Source organism: Chiloscyllium punctatum, chromosome 35 (assembly GCF_047496795.1).
Source record: "Chiloscyllium punctatum isolate Juve2018m chromosome 35, sChiPun1.3, whole genome shotgun sequence".
In the NCBI taxonomy this organism is placed as follows: Eukaryota; Metazoa; Chordata; class Chondrichthyes; order Orectolobiformes; family Hemiscylliidae; genus Chiloscyllium; species Chiloscyllium punctatum.
In genome coordinates, this window is record NC_092773.1 from 73,894,066 (window position 1) to 73,916,390 (window position 22,325).

The window sequence follows — 22,325 nt, forward strand, 5'->3', positions numbered from 1 at the left end:
TCGTCTCACCATGATCAGTGAAGCTCACAATATCTCTCAGGTCCTTCCACCACTGACATTGAGGCTTTGAAGAAGACAACTGCTGATTTTGGAATCATAAAACGTCATAGAACTCTCATGGAGAATTCAGGTGTGCTCTCAAACAGATTTCATAGCTGCTGCTGTAAGACCGAAGAGGGGAAAGGCAAGGATGGTCATTATGGAGGCTATCTACTAATAATATAATTGGGCTCCGTTCTCTCCACCAATAACATCATGGATCCTTACCTTAACTCTAAGAACGCCGTTCTTGACTAACCAGAGAAAATAGGAGGAAGTGAGGACTGTAGATGCAGGAGATCAGAGTCTAGAGTGTGGTGCTGGAAAGGCACAGCACGTCATGCCGCATCTGATGAGCAGGAGAAGTGACGTTTCAGACATAAGCCCTTCTTCATGAATCGCTGATCAGGAATAATCTGAGAAATTCCCTTATATTTGAGTCAATTAACTGTGAAGCAGGCTGTAACTAACAAACATCAAATAATCACAAAATTGGTTTGTGCTGTCATCGACAAATTTTGGAACCAATTGAAGTTAAGAATATGGAACTGACTCAACATATTTCGACAGTCTGTTCATTGGAAAACAGTCACTCAGTGTCTATGTGTCGGTGACTTTAAAGTAAAGTGGCATGTAGGCTCAGTGGTGAGCATAGCTACCACATAGCAAAACGGGTCGTAATCTAATATTGACTGCAGGCGACTCTCCCTGTGGCGTTGTCACAAAAAATCTTAGCCTAACTTGAGATCTTCCAGGGTGTTGGGAGTTATCTATTGGTTTGGTAGAGGATTGACCAAACAATAAAAAGATTGGAATTTTCTTTCTGTTCGGCAAAGAGCTACTCATTCTTCAGTCCTCAGGCCCCCATCGATTTAAAATCTACATCGATGCCTTGTATATTGGGATAGAGTGTACTGTAGCGACATTTGCTGATGGATTAAAAATAGTTGGAGAAGTAATTGCAATCCAGACATAAAGTTGCAAATGGAGGTGGGTACGCTGGGTGAACCAGCCAAAATTTGACAGATGGAGACTAACGTGGCTAACTCTGAGTTATTGGTTCTGGTTGAAAGATGAGAAAGGCAACTGACGATCGACTAGAAATGGGCAACACCTTCAATATGCTTTGGAGCAGAGCGTTCTCAGTGTTCTTGTGCATTAAACACTGAAATTTTGTACTCAAAGCAGTTAGTCAGAGAGGCAAACAAAAAAATAATATTTCTTGCTAACCGAGTCGAGTAAAAATAGGGAAGTGTTGATGCAAAGGCAAACGGAATTAGTCAGACTGCACCTGCAGTACTGTGTATATATATATACAATTCCTTCACTTCAGGAGGGATATACTTGGAGGCAGTTCAGAGAAGTTTCAGTGATTTGGATCAGGCAGATGTACAGCAGAGAAAGAGACCATTTGGTTCAAGACGTCTATGCCGACCAGATATCTTAAGCTGATCTCGACCCAATTACCAGCATTTGGCCAATGGTCCTCTGTTTATACCCCCTCCCATTTGCCTTTTATGTGCTGTAATTATATCCTACTCTATCATTTTATCTGGTAGCTCGTTCCATCCACGCAACACCCGCTTTGTGAACAGGTTAGCCCCTCACTTCCCTTTTAAAACTTTCCACTCTGACATTCAACATATGCCCTCTTGTTCTGGATTCTCCAGCCACCAAAGAAAAACATAGCTGTCCACATTATTCATGCCACAAATGATTTTGTAAACCTCTGTAAGGTGACCCCTCAGCCTCGTACAGCCATATAAAAAAAGCCCAGCATATTGAGGCTTTCCGCGGAGCACAACACTGCCATGCCCGCCAAAACTCTTGACAATCTTTTCTGCATCCTCTCAACATCTTACTTGCAACACGTCGACCCGGATGAAATTCAATATTCTGACCATGGCACCCCATCTTTCGTCCTCTATGTAGTGACAAGTGAAGCGAAGAGTCCCAATTGCTTTCTCCACCACCCTGTCCACCTGCAACTCCCATTTCTCGGATATATGTACCCGCACTCCAGGATCCCTTTGTTTGGTAATGCATCCCATGTTCCTACCATTATCTGCGAACGTCCTGTCCTGATTTGCCTTCCCAAAATATAACAACACATATGCATCTAAATTGGATTTTAACTGCCATTACTCGGCCCATTGGCCGATGTTATCAAGACCCATTTGTTCTCTCAGATAACATTTCTTGCTGTGCATTGCACCACCTATTTTGTTGTCATCTTTAAACTTACTAACGATACCTCCAATATTCACATCCAAATCATTTGTATAAATTATGAAAGTGATGAATCCAGCACTGTCCTTGTAGCATAGGAGTTGTTCCAGGCCGTGGGTCCAAGTCCCAATCCTCCACAACCACCATCTCCATTCTGCCGACAAGCTAATTGTGAATCCAATTTGATTGGTCCCTCTGTAAATCATGAAGTCTGAGATAACCAGTCAACCATGCAGAACCTTTTTGGTCACTTTGCTGAAATCAATACAGATAATGTCTATAACTATGCCGTTTCCATCAGATTTTTTTTACCTTTTTTAAAGAAGTCACTCAAGCCAAAAAGATGCGATTTCTTAAGGACAAAGCCATGCTTGCCATCCCCAATCAGTCTTTGCCTTTCAAAAAGTACGGCATTCCTAACTCTCAAAACTCTCTCTGACATTCGTCAGGCTAACAAAGAGAGCCAGCCAGAACAGAAAGATGATGATGCACACAGAAATTACATTCTACAGGTCCTGTAGCGTCAGCGCACTGCTTCAAGGCAGCGAGAACTGGAGCCTGTATTCCAGACACGATCGTAGTCTCAACACCTTCCATCTTTGCAGCCAGTGACGCATCCTGGATTGAGTGAGTCAATCACATGCGCCCAGAAACCCAGCCTCTTCACCCTGCTCGAACAACACTGTCTCCATTGGTTGTTCCACGTACTCGGCATATGCAATGGGAGGATCCCCAATGATTTCCTGTAAGGGGATTTGGCCTTCAGCAAGACAGCAAAAGGGTGCCTTACCTTCATTTCAAAGATGTCAGAAAGAGAGGGATGACGTCACTGGACATGAACTTAAAGAGGCGGAAGGACATTGAAGTGATCGCACTCACTGGAGGCTGGAATTACACTGAGGTCTAAAAAGAGGAGAAGTGAAGCAGGGCCATGCTGCTTAAGAAAACCGCACCCGCCGAAAAAACAATGCACGGTGACAACACCGGAGAACATTGCTTTCAAGTGCTGCAGCTGAGACTGCCACTCTTGAGAAGGCATTGAAAGCCAATATCGACGCTGCTCAACAAAGATCGAAGAAAGATATCCCAGGTGCAGATTCATGGTCTTGCGAGAATAACGGATGCCACCAAAGGACTGTGCAAAACGTTAATTGAATACCCTGCACATGTTCCTTTTCCCCAGCAGTAAATTCACACTTTGCTGCCTTATCAATGCTACTACTCAAATAACCGTCGTTTCCCATTGAACTGTCGTAGACCTTTTTGAGCATCCCTTTCCATTGGCTGACAAACTTTTAAAATAAATACTCTTTGGTATGTTTATCCGAGTTTTTGCTTCCCGTATGAACATTAGATACTGTACTAAGCGCTGACTTATAATTCTTAAGTGACACTTGTTATTTAGGAGTGCAAGACGCCATCGATCACTGTCATTCCAGTTTCGATTTGGCGACACTGCAGTACATTGTGCAGCATGGTGAACCTGGAGGTTTGGGGTTCGTGGATGGTAATATTGTGACATAATATTTTTGATGAAAGAATAGTATGGGAATTTATGGAGGTTCGTGGGGTCGACAGGAAGAATAAGAAAGTAAGCACGTTGGAGATTCATGGCAGTCACTTGATTACCAATCTCAGACCGTGTCTGCACCTGTTAAATGTGAGATCCTTTGGCCTATATTCTTCTGTTAATCATAACTGTAATCTGTAAACGGAAATGGCTGCAATTCATCATCAGAGAGATTTCATTTAGTTTTGTTTTGGGTGAATTCACAGGACCTATATGTGAGCAATGCAAATTACAACCAATAGTGTTCAATTCAAGCAAAATCCTGATAACCCTTTTTTGCATGGTCTCTAAATCCTCACATCCTACCTTTAATACTGGGTACAGTATTGGATGCAACAATTCAAAATGTGGCCTAAATTAAAGATTTTCAGAGTTGTAAGATTACTTCCTCAATTTTATACTCTGTGCCCTGGCTGGTGAACGCATGCATGCATGCCATATACCTTGTTGAGCACCTTACCCAGTTCTGTTGACACTTTCAGAGAGCTACAGACATGCACTTCAATATTTTCTGCATATCAATGCGTCTCTGTTTCCTGACATTGACAATAAAGTTTTTTTTTCACTTGGTCTCCCAAAATACATCACCACGCATGTGGTATCATAGAATACCTGCAGTGTGGAAGCAAGACATTCAACGCCTCGAGGCCCACAACGACAATCGAATAAGCATCCTACTCAGACCTACGTCATTTACCTATCCTTCTATTCCTACATTTAGCATGGGAAGTCCAACTAAACTGTAAATATTTGACAGTGGGAGACAGCCAGAACTACCAAAGAAATCCCACGCAGACTTGGGGAGAACATACAAACTTCAATGGGACAGTCAGTCGAGCGTGGAATCAAACCCTGATTTCTGTCTTTCAGAGGCCAAAATGCTAACCCCTTCGCTTGTGCAATCTTCAACTGCCATTTCTCTTTAAAAATGAGGACAGTGATAGAAAGGTGTAACATAGAGAGTAAATACACGTCTGCATTGTCCACATCAAACACTCAGAAGACTGAGACAATGCAGAGTTAGCAATGGTGTCCAAATCTCCAGGTATACTATCCCCATTAATCATTCTCGAGACAGGGATAAAATAACGTTAGCTACAAACGAAAATTGCCTCTACCTGATGTACGTTTTCTCGCTGAGCCGGAAGGTACATTTTCAGATGTTTCATCACCATACTGCGTAACGTCATCAGTGAGCATCCATTGAAACAATGGTGTTAGTGAACCGCTTTCTATGATGCGATCAGTTTTCGTTGGGTTGGTGAAGTCATTGACGAAACAGTCCTGTTCACATCCATCAACAACAACCTGCTCAAGGAAATATTGGCTGCAATATTAGAAGAAACAAAGACACATACACCAATTACCACTTCATTACTAAGGACAGCATCGCCATGCAAGTGGACTGAAGCTTTAGAACCCTCTTCACTTTCAGTAACGAAACCTTTGGACAAATCAATGGCATAAATATTGAATCTCCGATATCAGGATTGTTCGCAGAGGCAGTAATGTAGAGAAAGGAACAAACAGCTCTGCCGTCCATCCAACCCAAACATTGGGTCCACCATGTGGATGGCACCTTTGTCATCACTAAACGAAACAAATTAGTGGAAATCTTCATGACCATAAATAATGCCCTGATTGGAATAAAATTTACAAAGGACGTGGAAAACCACAACAAACTGCCATTCCTCAATTTCACAGTGGAGAGAGGAGCCAATGGGCAGCTTCAAACTAGTGTCGACAGGAAAGCAACACACCTGGACTAAATATTGAACGACAGAAGCAAATGTCCCAGCACCCACAAACGAAGCCGCATAAGATTATTACTTCAATGAGACAGCACACACTGCGACGTAGAAAAACTATGACGAGCGGAGTAAAATCACACCCTCGGCATATTCACAAAGAACGTCTCCCCAGTAGACATAGTCTTCCAATTTCTCAGCAACAAACACAAACAAGCAGACAAAACGCACGCAGTAACATTAGCCACTCGTCTCTAAATGAAAGGTGCATCGGAAATGACTGACGTACTACTGAAACGGTTTGTCATCATGGTAACCCACAAATCAAAAACACACCAAACAGCAACAAATGAACCTGAAAGACCCCATATAGACAGGAATTAAAACTAATGTCATTTACGAAGTACCTTGCACAAACTGTAACAAACACTACATTCGACAAACAGGTAGAAAACTAACATCCAGGATGCATGAAATCAACTGACCACAAAAAGACATGGTCCACTCTCACTTGTATCCTGACATAGAGACGAGGAAGGGCTCCATTTTGTTTGGGATAACAAATCCATCCCAGGGGAAGCCAAACAGAGAAAGACTTCAGATTTACTCAAAGCGAGGCACTCCAACCAGAATTCTATCAACAAACACATAGACTCATACCCCAATTAACCCCTTCTAAGAAAGATAACAGTACATATCATCCACAGAGGAACGGGCATCACCACAGGAGATGACATAACCAACCCAAGCAACCCTGTCTTTGCTGGTCATTTTGGAATTTGTGTAAGAACCATGAATTCTGCCTCGCTGTCCGGTCATTTAATGGGTGCTGCGACTGCAAAGGCTCTAAATGCTACCAGCGTGAACACAAGGGGAGCTGCAGGAAAAGCATGCCCTTTTCCCCCAATGACATTGCCTTCTACGTTTGCTTTTCAGTTAAGAGCATGTTAATCCTAGAGAGGTTTCTGCAAATGAATGGTTATTTCGTCATATTAAAACACAGAAACAGCCCATCAGCCCAGATTCAGCACTTCAGCTCCAACGATTTTTCTTCAGAATTGACACTGAACTCGGTCTCGGTGACACATTATCTTCACCACTCGGTCGTATTTTCAGGCTCCATACAGAAGGCAACCACTATAATAAAAAGCCTGTTCTTGTTAAAGAGAGAACGAGTTCAGTTATTCCCCAGTCATTCGGTAGCTAACCTCTTTTTTTCCTGCCAAAGTAGAACATCCCTCAGATCATTGCTTTTTGGTCGTATGTGTGGTGGTCCTGAAGTTTCTGTTACTACAGACAGGAGCATGAATTTCAAAACACAGAAAAGATACATGCTGACCTCTGAAAGAAATCGAATAATGTGAAGACTACTGCGGCAAGAAATGTCAATTACTTTGTAGTTTGTTGAAGTTACCAGCGCATGCAAGTCCACAAAAGCCATTGTAAGACTTGAAATCAAGAACTATGGATGACAAGGCTCCACGTCAGCCACTGAGATATATAACCGACAGCACAGCATTATTTCTAATATCGACAATATCACATTGTATTTTGATCTATCAAATTCATAGATGGGGAAATTACATCAGCTGACCAGGTCTCGAAATGTTCACACTGAGACACAATCACAAGTCGTGTATACTGCAATACAATACACTTCTGGCCATTGCAAGTTATAACTCCAGTAAACCTGATGTAATAAGATTAGTATAAGGCCTACAGGCTAATTTACAGCCTGATGGGAGAATGCGAATCAGGTATGATCTCGATGTTGCGGTCGATATTGCTGGTACGAATAAATAATAGTGACTCCATAGCAAAACAGGAAACGCAGCATTGCCCCGACAGTGTGAATGTCTGATGACACCCGCTGAGTGACTGAATTTACATGACCAACCTCTGAAAACCGGAAAATATCAGAGCTGTGGATATTACAAACTCAGCTTCAAATTATAATGGGGAAATGAGAGAAACTTTACAATCTGTTCACAATAAGCTGTTAGAAAATAAACCCGGAAAGGCCTCATTGTGCTCTCTAAACTGTAAAAGGAATGTAGATATTTGAACACCATTGTTCTATTTCCCACCTTAAATAACCTCCCCTGTTTCCAGATGCAGTTATGTCAATGTCTTGTGTCCCTCACGTCGCTTTTATACCTGGACGTGGTGAACTGCATGTCAATGAATGGTAACTCTGCGCGCTGGGTCACAGTTTAATGGATGGTATGGGTCCGTTTTAAAGAGGTGGCAAAAGTTTATTCTGTATTGGTACTTTTTTTTTCAGGCGCCGTGGCTTTCGTTGGCTGGGTCAACGTTTCTTGTCAAATCATAATTGTCCTCGGTAAGATGGTTGTGACCAGCCTCCTTGACCCGCTGCCACACTGGGAGGGTAGGAATGCCAGGATTACAGTTAGGAAGGGGATTAATGGAATTCTGACATCTTCAGAAGTCAGCGTGATGACTGACTTGGTAGCGCAGTAACATGTGGTCTGACCTGGTGTCTCGATTGACTGTGTTAAAGGCATCTGTTACTATCAACAGAGAACCATCTTTTTCCTCGAAATTTTTCAGGATCCTTCACTTGCTCCATGACGAAGTGGAAGTCGTAGTAATGACAAATGGTTCCATCCCTGACACATTTCCCACTCGGACCTTAGAACGGCTGTTCTCGATCTACCTCGTTGCAATACTTCACCTCACCGCCGTCATGTTCCCGCTGGAGTGGGACTAACCTCCAGGAACAGGGAAAATTATTCAAGCTCAATCGCCTTTAAATCAGAACAAAACTTAACTCAACGCTATTATCGAGCTCCATGACGTTGGTGTGTGCGCTATCTCAGATAGGAAAATCAAAATCATTATCAGCATCTTAAAAGAGACAAAGAAAAGTATGGATTTCACTTGGGACATCGTCAGGATGAAGGTGCTCCACCACACTGGCCCGGTTTTGAGGAACAAACTCGATTATTAAGCTCCATTATGATGTCGTTTTCCTGCAAATACCTGGACAGCATTCTGTCAAGCACAACCGATATTGATGAAGAGATTCAGTACCTTCTCCTGTTTGTGAGCACAGACTTCGCCCTTCTGAGCGAAACGCTGTTTGAGAACAACAGCATCAGATATGGTACCAAGCTTATGGTTTACAGCGATATAGTTGTTGCCATACTCTGATACGGCTCTGAGATGTGGACTGTCTAGAGCATGAAACTCAAGCCCCTGGAGCATTCATACCAACGCTATCTGTGCAATAACCTGCAAATCTATTTGGAAGGAAGACAAATGTCGTCAACCAGCCCAACAACACCAACATTGTGGCACACACCAAACTTCACTGGCTGTGATGGGCCGGGCATATCGTCAGCATGAATGACACGAGACTCCAAGAAGATGCTGTACTCTCAGTTTCTGAACGGCAGATGAGTGCCAGGTGGAGAAAGGGGGAACTTAAGTGATAAACTCAAGGCCTCACAGATGAAGTGTACAAGTACCACAGGAATTTAGGAATCACTGGCCCAAGACCGTCCAAATTGGAGGAGCAGTGGCAAGGCGTCGTGGACCTTCATCCTGACGATGTTTCAGGTGAAATCCATACTCTTCTTTGTCTTTTTTAAGATGCTGACAATGATTTTGAGTTTCCCATCTGAGATAGCGCACACACCAACAGTATCCACGTCATGCAGCTCGATAATAGTGTTGAGTTAAGTTTGGTTCTGATTTAAAGGCGGTTGAGGTTGACTAATTTTCCCTGTTCCTGTAGGTCAGGAAGAAAATGGAAGGCAAAAAACAATAGCGAAAGGATTGCACTATTGTACCCACTGCTTTCTGTGACCACGACCTACGCCAATTATAACACAGAAAAAACTCGGTGGCTGGAAGAAAACAGCAATCCAGGCAACATCAGGAGTTGTCGAAGTCGATGCTTTGAAAGCAACACTTCTTCAGTACAACCTGTGGTAGTCTTACCGCTCTGTACATCCACCTACATACTCACATTGACAGTGGAAGGCAGCCATCCTCGTTTGCAAGGGACCAGCAAGAATGATGTGACCTGGAAGCTCAGAATTTTCCCGTTGAATTTGGTTTATCCCGACCTCAGCACCTCATCGAGAATTCTGTTGATCTTTCTGTCTGGAAACTGATGACAGAGAATTCAGTGATCACCCCCTTGAGGCTGTGTGAACTAGTGAAATGAAACGAATATCCGATTATGACAGAATGGTCCAATTATCCCTCATCTTATAGCAATGAAATATGTTGCTATTGAACAAAAAATGGTGACGAACTGACCGTTCCTGCAGTTGTAACTGAATTTCAGCACCAAACCGAATAGGGTTACATTTAAATCGTTGATTTATTTCTACCTGATGTGCGGTGGCCTTCTTTGCGGTTGACTGGTGTTAGGCAACAACCAGACTCCCGCAAAAGTGCTTTAAGGTGGTCGCCTCGACTCTTATATTTTCTTCCCTAACGTGGAGATATGAAGTGCCTTGCTGTAAATGCAATATGTCTGATCAAAATACAAGATGTTACGCAATCGCAACTTATTAAAATGTTCTGGTTAAAATATGAACACGGAACGGAAGAATTTACAATAAGTCAACTAATAGAAAAATTATCAGAATAATGGATACAATAAATATTACTGCAGTAACATCTCACAAACATACCCTTTGGCTTAAAGGCAAATTCATACATACGTTCTCACTTGCAATTTTCCAATCGAGTCGGGAAAAAGAACACTTATCAAGCAAAAAATTCAGAGAGAATAGCAGCCAGGCGGCATTCACTGAAACTTCCAACACTTTTGAGACCACAAAGGCTTCGTATGTTGATGAAAGCAAAACCCAGAAATGTTTATGTGTGAGAATTGTCTGCACACATTCACGGTGTTCAGTATAAACAAGCACTACCAAACTGTTTACTGAAGGTATATTTTGTTCTGCACCTCTGCCTTACAACCTATCATCAAAAAATAAGAAAGGGACAAAAATAATTTCTTGAAGTGATAACATCGCCACACTAGAATGCATTTTATGATCCTTCATCTCCAGATTGAGGATTTGGAATGGGACAGAATGGCGACTGTGACATCAGCGTCCTGTTTTAACCTTTCCCCACTCATTGGGATATTGTCCCAAGGAACAGGGTGAGGGGAGGCCAGCATCGTGAGTGGGCAGATGCCGTGTGAGAACAGGAATTGTGCTGCACCACCCAGCTGCATCTCGAACTGCTCGATGTTGATAGGTGTATGCGCATCCTACTCCCTTCTCGAGAAAACAGCCCTGACAAACATATAGATTGGAGAAAACATTAGATTAATGGTCTGAAGAACATATGGTACAGATTGAAGCCATTCAGACCGTCGTATTCCTACCTGATTATTGGAAAAAGCAACAAAAGCATGCAACGAATTGTAGTCCTCTAGCACGAGACACAAATTGCAGCTGCGCAGGTCTGTCGTTTCCAAGTGATTTTGCAATGTCATTCTAAATGTTTTCATTGATTCTGCCTGCAACAAATTCTCACATTGTGGGTTATGCATATTCATGCACTTTCACGAATAAGATGACATGTTGTCATAATCTATTTGAGTATTAACTTTTACCTTTGTCCTTACGTTATCAAACATTCTCCACATGAGTTCTATCTTGTGATGGAATATTCCGGCATCTGGCAACCAGAATTCAGACAATATCAACATTATCAGAGTTCCAAATGGAAACAGGTAATCTGTGTACAGCTTGCAAGATGACTAAAGTCGATATTTGAGTCCTGAAGGCGACAGGGTCCCAAATGGGGGAATGGCGTGTTTTGATTCGCTGTAGCATTACTGTTGCACTAAGCAATGTTATTCCTTGGAAAACATCCAGTGAAGTTATTTGGGTGGAAATGAGAAATAAGAAAGGGATGATTACCTTATTGGGATTGTATTACAGATACCAAAATAGTCAATGTGAAATTGAGAAAGCAATTGCCAGGATATTTCAGTTACACGCAAGAATAATAGAATGGTTATGGCATGGGATTTTAAGTTTCCAAATAGACTGGGACTGCCATGCAGTTAAACGTTATGATGGATAAGAATTTGTAAAGTGCATACAGGAAAATGTTCTGATTCTGTGTGTTGTCATACCTACTGGAGAGGGTGAAAGATTGGGCCTACTGTTGGGAATTAAGGCAAGGCAGGTGACTGTGGTGTCAGTCGGAGAGCACTTTGGAGCCAGAGTTCATAATTTTATTCGTTTTTAAATAAATTTAGATAACTAACAGTGTGGAAACAGATCCTTTGGCCTAACAAGTCCACACCGACCCAGACCCATTCCTCTATAATTACCCCTTCACCTAACACTACGGGTAATTTAGCATGGTCAATTCACTTAACCTGCGCATTTTGGGACTGTGGGAGGAAACCGGAGCAGCCGGAGGAAACCCACGCAGACACGGAGAGAATGTGCAAACTCCACACATTCAGTCGCCTGAGGCACGAAGTGAACCCGGGTCTCTGGCGCTGTGAGGCAGTAGACTCAACCACTGTGCCAACGTGCCGCCCACACCGTGCCACCGTGTTGCCCACGAATAGTGATGGATAAGAATAGAACGGATCTCAAATTTGAAGTTCTAACTTGGAGAAAGGCTAATTTTGACGTATGAGGGAAGAACCTTCAAAAGCTTATTGGGACCAGATGTTCGGAGGTAAAGGAGCTGCTGGAAAATGGGAAACGTTCAAAACTGAGATAACGAGAGTCCAAGGATAGTGTATTCCTATTGGATTGAAAGGAAATGTTATTAGCGGGAGGGAAAGCTGGATGACCAAAGAGGTTGAGGTTTTAGCTAAGAAAAAGAAGGAACCATATGTCAGATAAGGATAGAGCAAATAAATGCTTAGAACAATATAAATACAGCAGCAGAATGCTTCAGAGTGAAGTCCGGAGGGCACAAGGTTGACATTTGATCGCTTTGCCAAATTGGATTTGGAAGAATTCAAAGGGAGTTTATGAAACATTAAGGACAAAATGGTAAATGTGGAGAAAATTGGGCCCATCAAGAATCAGTTGAGCAGTCCATGTGTGGAGCTGTATTAGGGTAGGGAGAAATGAAACACATATTTAGCATCAGTGTTTCCTGTTGAAATGACATGGATAAATAAAATGCGAGGAAATAGATGCTGACAACTTGTAAAATCACCATGTTTTCAAGGAGGAGGTGCTGGACGTTTAGAAACGCATAAAAGTGAACATATCCCCAGGACATGATCAAGTGTTATGTATAACTCTGTGGGAAGGTAGCAAAGTGATCACTAGACCCCTTGCTGATACATTTGTATCATCGATAGTTACAGGTGAGGTGGCAAAAGACAAGAGGTTGGCTAAGGTGGTGTTGCTATTTGAGAAATGTGGTCAGGGATATCCAGGGAAATATGCACTGGTGAGTTTGATATCTGTGGTTGGCCAGTTGTCGAAGGGAATACTGAGGGACAGGATTTACATGTATTTGCAAAGGGAAAGCTGATTACTTTTAATAAACATAGCTTTGTGCGAGGGAAATCATATGCCACGAATTTGAATGAGTTACTTTTAGAAGTATCAAAAGAAAATTATGAGGGCAGAACTGTAGACGTGATCTGTATCGATTTAGTAAGGCATTTGACCATGCTACTCCTCGGAGATTAGTTAGCAAGGTTAGATCTTATGGGTCGAAGGTAGAAAGGAGAGGATAGTGGTGGGGTTTTGCGTTTCAGTCAGGATGTCTGTGGTCAGTGCTGTGCCACAAGGATTGGCGCTGGCTCCACTGTTTTTCATCATTCATATGAACGTTTCGGCTGTGAACGTAGGATGTATCGTTCGTAATTTTGCAGATTACAACGAAAGTGGAAGGAGCGTGGACAGAGAAGATTATCCCACATGCAATGGGATCTTGCACAGCTGGAACAATGTGCTGAGGAGTGGCAAATGGAGTTTAATTTAGGTGGTGAATTTTGGAAATACAGATCCAACCTGACTTGTACATTTAATATCCTGGGATGCGTTGGTGAACAGAGACCTTGGAGTTAAAATTCATAGTTCCATGAAAGTAAAGTCGGAGGTGGACAGGAGAGTGAAGGACGTGTTTGGTACGCTTTTCTAGATTTGTCAGAGCTCACACAGATCACCCAATCAGTGGAATACAGAAAGGAGATGGTGCAGCAGACAGCCGTATGACTGGAACAAAAATAACTTTATTCAAAACAGATGGTCACGAGGGGAATATGCCCCACTCTGAGCATTTGCTGCAGAGGTAGACAAATTGGGATAATAGCCTGGAATTCTTCAAGGATACTGGCTGGGAGGAGATGTTGCATACTTCTTGCGAGACTGCCTTGTAAGATGTAGGGTGGAACGAGATCTTGCAAGGTAATGGGTAGGGGGAGGTTTTGAAGGATACTGGGTAGGTAGTCTTCTTGCAGGATACTGGGAGGGAAGAGGCCTTTCAGGATATTATCTTGGATGAGACTTGCAGGATACTTGGTGCGGTAAGACTTCAAGGACACTGGTTGGGTGAAGGCTCGTAGGATACTGGGTGGGAGGTCTTGCAGTTTAATGGGTGGGAAGAATTTGCAGCAAACATCCAAGAGAAATTAGCAAGGTAATTATTAATAAGCAGGAAATTAAAAAATTGAATCTGAGGCTCGAGGCCATTTACACTTAATTGGGAGCCTGGAGGGAATGAGAGCAGGAGAGAGAAGACAGTTTGGAAGGCCACTCAGTGACCAGAATAATTGTGAGGAAAGTGATATCAAAACAAACAGCAAAAGTTCATTGGGTGGTTAGTAGCTTCAAATTTTAACATCTTTTCTACGTTATTTTCATTTTGTAGGTAATTTGGAGAAATATTTCATAGACGAAAATCTTGGAGGACATTTTAAAATACTTTTTGATTCTAATTAATTAGTTTGGAAAATGCAGTACCAGGCAATATGTTGAACCTGAATTTTGTGGGAGCAGGTGGATCCCATCACAGTTTGTGCTGACCACATCTGGAGTAAGAGTTGGTTGCATGAGTAATTCAGCTTGGTGCCGATGAACTGGAGTCTGAACATCGAACTCCAGGGATAGGGTGTTTTCGCTGAATGTTGTCTTTCGTGAGGCAGAAACAGACAACAGGTTAATGGAAGTGAAACGTTGAACGGGCGTGATAAGTTTTTGGAGTGGGAGGGTGGGGATTCTCCTGTTTTAATCCATTTGGATACAGGCAACATTGGCTCGAGTGGGCAAGAGACCTTGTTCGAGGATGATCAGTAATTCGGAACAGAACAACCGATGATGATTTTAAGCGATAAATATATGGTTTATTACATGAGTTACGTCATAATGTGTAGAGAAATTTAGAAAGTAACGAAGTAACCAAAAGGGTTCAGAGTGGAGCAGGAAAGAAGGGTCTCATTTGATGGGAACTGCCATTAGTCTTGCGGCAGGAAGGAATTAGAAACATTGAAATACACTCCACCTGAACTGATCTGGAATCAGAAGGCAATCGAAAATTTTAAATGAGTTGGACATGAAGATTTTGATCTCATTAAAGCAGGTGAGAGGGTGGGGTGCGTAGGCTTTGGAGATGATTTTAGAATTTCTGGAAAAAGTGACGGAACAAAGAATATTGGCAATTTCAGGAAACAAACCGTCATCACAGCAGGTAAGAGGGCAACTGTGATAAGAGGAGTGGCAAATGCAGGACTGAGGTTGAGTACTTGAACATTCACAGCATAAAAAAATAATTCAAATGCCGTTGTCCTGCAGATTGAAATTGTCAGTATAATGTTGTAGGCATCACAGAGATGATAACATAAACGAATAAGAGTTGGGAATCAATTACCAAGTGAACATATCCCATTGAAAGAACAGACAGATAGGCTGCTGGGATAGCATTGCCCAGAAAGAAATGAAAATGAAGTCGATAGCAAAGAGCCAGACAGCATCAGAAGGCACAGATTCTCTGTGGATAGAGCTGGGAAAATGCATGGGAATGAAAAAAAAATCGAGAAAAGGCTACAATGGCAGGTTGTACGTGCCGCCAGGATCGGTAAGGGGGCATGGTACAGAAAATAAATGGAGAGATGCAACAGGCATGTAAAAAAGGCAATGTTACAATAATCGTCGGCGATTTAAGTAATCAAGAGAACTGCGACAGCGAGATTGGCCATAAAGGAGGAATGTTCACCGTCCTGAGCAACGGTCACTGGACTCGAAAAGTTAACTCTAAATTGTCTTCACAGATGCTGCAAGACCCGCTGATCTTTTCCATAAACTGCTGCATTTTGTGTAACTCAAGCATTTGTTGACTGACAGATAAAGTTTCACTTTTCTGGAAGTCAAAAACTGATCACTCGAGTTTTGCAGTTATCCGTTAAACAGGAAGCATCGATATGGATGGACAGAAATGATTTATGCTCAATTTGCTGATAACCCAACCGAAAGATGTAGGAATGGGTAACATTGGTGAAGCGAGCAGTCTGCAGAATAATTGTAATGAAAAAAAACTTGAAGATTGGAATAAAATATGGAAAGCCCAGTTGTGTACTTTGGTCGGGAGAATTCCAGCATAGACTTTTCCAAATTGGGAACAACTTCGGTAATCTGAAGTTCAAAAGGGATGTAGCATTGTTTAATTGGGATTTTCCTACAGTTAAGCTACAGGTTTAGTTATCAGCTTGGAATGCAAATCTAAAGCGAACATTCGTTGAGTGAGGGCCTACTTAGATCAGATGAGACATACCGCTGAGACTGTATAAGGCTCTGGCCATAATATATTTCACATTTTTGGAAGGAATTTTGAACTCTGCAACTAAGGAAAGATGTGCTGGCCTTAGAGAGTGTTCAAAGTACTTTCGAACATTGAGCTTGAGAATGAAGGTGCTTTCATGTAAGGAATGGTAAAGGGCTCTGCGTCTGTACTCAAAATAGTTTTGGTTGTGGAATGCTGAGAAGACTGGATGGAGTGAACTAGACGTGGACAGATTCAACAGTTGTACAGCCTGGAATGCAAGGGCAAAATGTCACAGCGAATGGACAACTCTTTACATCTGAGACCAAGACCGCAGTGAATCTGTGGAATACGTCGCCATAAAATCCGGTACATAAGGACAGATCATGAGTACTTAAGTGAGGTAGGGTAGGTTATTGACGAGCAAAGGGGTCTGGACTTGCAAGGACGAGTCACCATCTTAAATCCTTGGTGTTGACTACTGGATACTGAAAGAGTTGCCTCTTGGTTCGTCGCAGAATATACTGATCAATCGCGGGAGAAATATAGATAATTCCACCATTTCCATGAACTTAGACAGCAGGCTGTCAGTGACTCCAAGATGCATATTGCCGCTCTGAACACTCATTTTTGGCAACGGAGAGCAACTCTCCGACAATCAGAGGTGCCTCACTTCGAACTTTCCAATGTTATCTTTCTGTTCCTAAGTTTCCTCATTGTTTCAGAGCCGAGATGAAGTTTGAATGTCTGAGGTACTGGAATGAAAGTAGTTTGAATGCATTATATCAAATCATGATCCACAAACAGTAGATGCATTGGCTCAGGCTGTGAAAGAAGGTCCTTTGTATGTCCCTCCCATGTTGGTCAGTTCACCCCTCTATCTCGTCTGAATCCCCTTCCAAAAGAGTTTGTAAAGAATTAGAAAATTGGTGTCTGGATGTTCATTTTGCTTTTCCTTAACATATTTCCATGTTTTCGCAATATTTTCGCCAATTATCGTTGGAAATCTCTGCGTTGGACTCCGTCCACATATTAGAATATATAGTTTGGTGGAGAGAATCTCCAGGCCAGAACTGTTTTCATTGGAGCAAAGTGTGTTAAGTGTGGATCTCATGGGTTATTTATGATTGGGTGTGAGAGTTGATAGAACAGGAAGTTATAGAGTTTTGCAACGTGTAAACAAGTACTTCAGTACAACTCATACCGCAGGGCTGCTATCAGAGAGCTGCAATTGGAGGTGTTGAATGAAATAACCGGTTAATACAATGAACAGATAGAATGATGGAGAAACTCAGCAAATCTGGCAGCATCTGTGGAGAGACAAACAAAAGCAAGGTTTTGAGTCCAATATGGTTCTTCTTCAAAACCCGAGTTTTCCCAATGTGAATACATGAAATTGAGAAAATATGGGTGTAGTTTCCAGGCATTTCTTGTGAGTAAGCTTTGTCTAGCTGAACCAGAACTCAGTTAAAAACTGCAAAGTGAATAAATGCAGTCAGGAGGATTGGGTTGTGCTGTTAAACCTCAGTGTTTTGACTTATCCATACACGTAAGTATTTGACCACAACTAGAATACTGAGCAGGAGTTTATTAGTTTGAAGAAAACAAAAACGGAAGAGATGACGAAAGGGAAGAAGACGCAAGAATGGAATTAATGAAAGTAGGAAGGGAGGAAGAACGGAATTTCAATTAACGAATACTGACTGCGCGATTTCGATAGGTATTTAAGCATACTGGTGATGTGAAAAAAAACGTGGCAGGAGATATGTTCACAGCAGGACTGTAGAAAAGTAGTTAAATCCTATGGTCAGAAAACTGCTCTGAGTGGTATTGAATTCGGGGCAGTTTAAAACCCAGAGCGACGGAGCGAAAAATTTATTTTCTGATTTGCGTCAGTGACAGTAGGCTATTTACATACTGTCCCAGAAATTAGAATTAGACTATGACCTCATATCTGAAGATTTCATCAATAATGCATTAACATTGCTTCAGTGCAAATGTTTGGTCATCGAATTTTGAGACATACATTTCTTAGTTGTTGCAACTACAATACGCCACTTACTGAATTCTGATTGAGGGTGGGCCATGATGCGGTAAATCAATTGAAGGTGAACACCTTGTAGATGCTACATGGAAATTTTATTTTTCACAGCGTTCTATGAGCACAGCAAAAGGACACAGCAACACCTTCTTGAACTCCTCACGGAACTTGTTCTGGGATACTGCATAGATGAATACGTTGTTGCAGGAGTTGAGTAATTGAAACAAGTTCGTTGTCTCTTGCAGGACGTAGGTTATGTCTTTGAAATTCACATTGTTGAAGTATGCATCACCTTTAATACGCAAGTACAGGAAATGTCCAACTTCGGTGGCCCATAACAGCAGGAAGCTGAGTGAAATGGCAAAGAGCAGGACGATGGATCTTTTACGGTTTTCCATCTCTGGATCACTGCCATTTTCAGCCCTGACAAGTTTCCTACGGAGTTTGCTGGCTGTGAAGATGTGTTTTACGGTCAGGACATTGAGTAGTAGGATGAGGAGAAATGGGAGAAAGGGAGTTAAGATGTGATCCATCCAGTCATACGCCTGCCAGATTGGTAACGTATAAAATATAGACTTTATACCACAGAACCAGGCGACCCCATCCAGGATGTAGAAGGGTCTGTAGATGATGTACAAAGGGAAATTTTTAACACAACTTAGGATGCAGATCATTCCTATGATGAGCAACGCCGTTTTCTCGGTGCAGTATCTGATCTTCAGACTCTGCAAGCAAATGAACACAAAACGGTCGATGGTGAAGGCTGCAGTTAGCCAGACGGAACCATCCCGGCTGCAGCGGACCAGAATTGTAGTCAGTCTGCATATGGGGGTGGTGGACAGAACACTGTCGCTAAAGTAAATGCGGCTTATTCGGTTGAGTATGCATCCGTTGACAATAACAAGGAAATCTGTCATTGCTATGGCCATCAAATAGTAGTTGATGCTCCTGGAGAGTCCGCACCGCCCTCGGAACAGAATTGCAATTGCCACCAAGTTGGCTGTGATGGACAAAAAAGTTAAATAGTTTGTTGAAATACCAAGTATAAAGAATGGCATTACCTAGATGACAACAAGTGGACCGCAAGGAACATATACTGCCTCCCCCTATCTGACACTGAAACCATTGTGATCCACGACAGTGTCACGTCCAGACGCGGGCTAACCAACGTTCATAGGTCATTGTGAGTAGAATAATTATAATTATCCACAACTGACATCTTAAACATTGGGTATTAGGCCTCTGCTAATTTACAAATTAACACCACAGTTGGCAATTTATTCTCTTCAGTAAATAATTTCATTGTTCACTTTCGTTTTGCTACTAGTGACCATTCAGTTTCCCATTATTATCTGAGATGTCACTTTTTCTCCAATTATACCCTCTTGTATAATTATGGTATTTAACATTCCAGATGTGACGTTAATGCCTCAATTATCGAAATTGAATTCCCTTCTTCAAAGCGCCCTTTCTCCCTGCTTCTGTATATCACTCCTCATATCCAAACTGAGAGTCATCAAGTCATAGAGATGTACAGCATGGAAACTGACCCTTCGGTCCAACCCGTCCATGCTGACTAGTTATCCCCAATCTCGTAAAAACTTCCGGCACCCGGCCCATATCCCTCCAAACCATTCCTATTCATATGCTCATCCAAATGCCTTTTAAGTGTTGCTATTGTACCAGCCTCCGCCACTTCCTCTGACAGCTCATTCCATACATATACCGTCGTCTGTGTGAAAAAGCTGCCCCTTAGGTGTCGGTTATAACTTTCCCCTCTTACCCTAAACCTATGCCATCTACTTCAGGACTCCCCGAACACAGAGAAATTATTTTGTCCATTTATTCGATCCATGTCTCTCATAATTTTGCAAACTTGTATAAGGTCACCCCTCAGACTCTGACGTCCTGGCGAAAACAGTCCCAAACTCTTCAGTCTCTCCCTATAGCTCAGATCCTCGAACTCTGACAACATCCTTGTAAATATTTTCTGAACCCTTTCAAGTTAACCAACTTCTTCATCTTCTCCAGTTTCTCTTTGTGTAAAACCTGTTTACGAAACATCCTGTTCAATTCCACAACATTCATATTGTAGTATCTGCAAACAAAAGCAACTCCATGTGCAGATGTATGAGCAGGAGCTGAAAGAAATCTGTCAACTCGACAGTAAATAGATAGCTTACCGATGAATAACTATCACAACTTTGCAAGATGAATGCCAAATGCAAACAAAAAGCCAAAATCCTTAATGAAACAAAATAAATTTTATTTTTATTCACCTCTGCAAAAAGGATCAAATATTAATTAGTTACACTATTCAAGGAAGTTGATCCTTTGCAGCTTACATAATTAACTGCTCAATGAGATAGGATTGCAGACTTGTATTTAAATCCCGACACACAATTGTTGATTTCATTACATCCAACACAATGTGTAACCTGCAGAAATTTTTCGGCAAGAGATTCAGCCATTCCACCGCACCTTTCAACAACTTTATGGCTGATCTTCATAACCAGCATGAATGTATTAAGATCAGTGCAGGAAAATGCACATTTCCCACCTGGCTAAACTGCCAGCACATATGTCATTAAATTTCTAGAATCTATTTTAGATTAAAGTTAAATTTAATTCTGAATAATACAACATATTACTGTTCAGGAAATGCTATTCATGAATTCATATTTGCACAATCTATTAACAGCAATGTGTTATATAAATCATTGAATATAATCATGCGTTGTTCAATGATATAAGATCAAATAATGCACTAAAACTCTCCTTAATGCCGCAAAACATGCACTAAGCTGCAATAACCAAAATGGCAATGTATGTATCTGGTTTATATCCCTTATATTTCCAGAGGGATGAACCTTAGAAAAATGGGCAAAGGAAAAAATAGAACTTTAGTGAAGATTTCCAAATAACTAAGTACTTTCTTTGCAATTCATTTCTTACCTGGGATTCCAACAACGGCAACAATGGGATAGGTAATGGCATAGAAGAGCCCTTTCACTGGTCCATGCATGACCGTTCGGAAGTATTACGCTTCTCGAAGCTGCGCTGTTTAATGTTGTCAAAAATTCAAAGTTCCCTTCATTTATTTTATCTGACAGTCTCCAGGGGAGCACTTAAACCGCATCATGCTGTCAATTTTAGATCAATTAACAAACAAAAAAAACATTGTTTTACATTTGAAGCATTGACAATGGAAGGGTTCTAATATATTTATTTCAGTGGCTCTCTTTCCCCATTCTCACTCTGAGTATGCCCACCGAGGTGGCTGAGAGCAGATAACGACGAGAGGCAGTAATTCGAATACAATCTCTTCTCATTATTTCAGCCAGTTTCCTCATGTTATCGGCACCTAAAAGGTCAGATTAAGTCGTGTATTTATTTGATTGCTGACGTTACCTTCTTGTTTAGATTTAATGTTAAACAGTTGGAAACAACTTGGTAAAGCAAGATGATTATTCATATGTAACAAAATGATATCACCACAGCATTGTATAGTGAGGGCAGCGTAGTGGTAATTATGAAATCCAGAAACCACTGCTGAGGCAACTGCATGATAATGTTTGGAACGAGTACAGCTCAGAAGAAGAGGTTTGGACCATAAGATACATGATGCGAATTAGTTCACTTGGCCCACTCAGTCTGCTTCGCCATTAGATCTTCCTGATATGTTTCACAACCTGGTCCTCCTGTTTTGTCCATTAAATGTTTGATCCCCAAACTAATTCGTCGCATTGATGTCTGTAACTGAGGTACACTGAGCCTGTGCAGCCTGCTGTGGAAATGTGTTCCACATATTCACTGACCAGAAGCAAAAGGTAAATGTTGTTCAGTCATTTCTTAAGTTTCTTCCCTTCACGCCGAGACTCTGCCAATGGGTCACTGTTCCTCCTAAGAGCGAATATGTTTTCTTCAAATCCACCCTCTTCAGACTTCTCAGCATTCT

The 22,325-nt window shown here is 41.7% G+C and overlaps 1 protein-coding gene across 1 annotated transcript; it reads right to left on the minus strand.

The window, feature by feature from the left end:
- Positions 1-18,465: 18,465 nt before the first annotated feature.
- Positions 18,466-21,392, minus strand: LOC140459821 (galanin receptor 2a-like). Its single transcript, XM_072554356.1, has 2 exons — positions 21,323-21,392; positions 18,466-19,367 (listed from the first exon to the last, which is right to left on the minus strand). The coding sequence occupies exons 1-2, from the start codon at positions 21,390-21,392 to the stop codon at positions 18,466-18,468; spliced, it is 972 nt and encodes a 323-aa protein (XP_072410457.1).
- Between the last annotated feature and the right edge of the window lie 933 nt (positions 21,393-22,325).

What these genes read in the sequence shown, in the direction of transcription:
- LOC140459821 (XM_072554356.1), bottom strand. Translation starts at nt 21,392, where the DNA reads ATGCATGGACCAGTGAAAGGGCTCTTCTATGCCATTACCTATCCCATT. An exon ending in TGCCGTTGTTGGAATCCCAG is followed by an intron (nt 19,368 to 21,322) that starts GTAAGAAATGAA and finishes TGTCCATCACAG; the next exon opens with CCAACTTGGTGGCAATTGCA.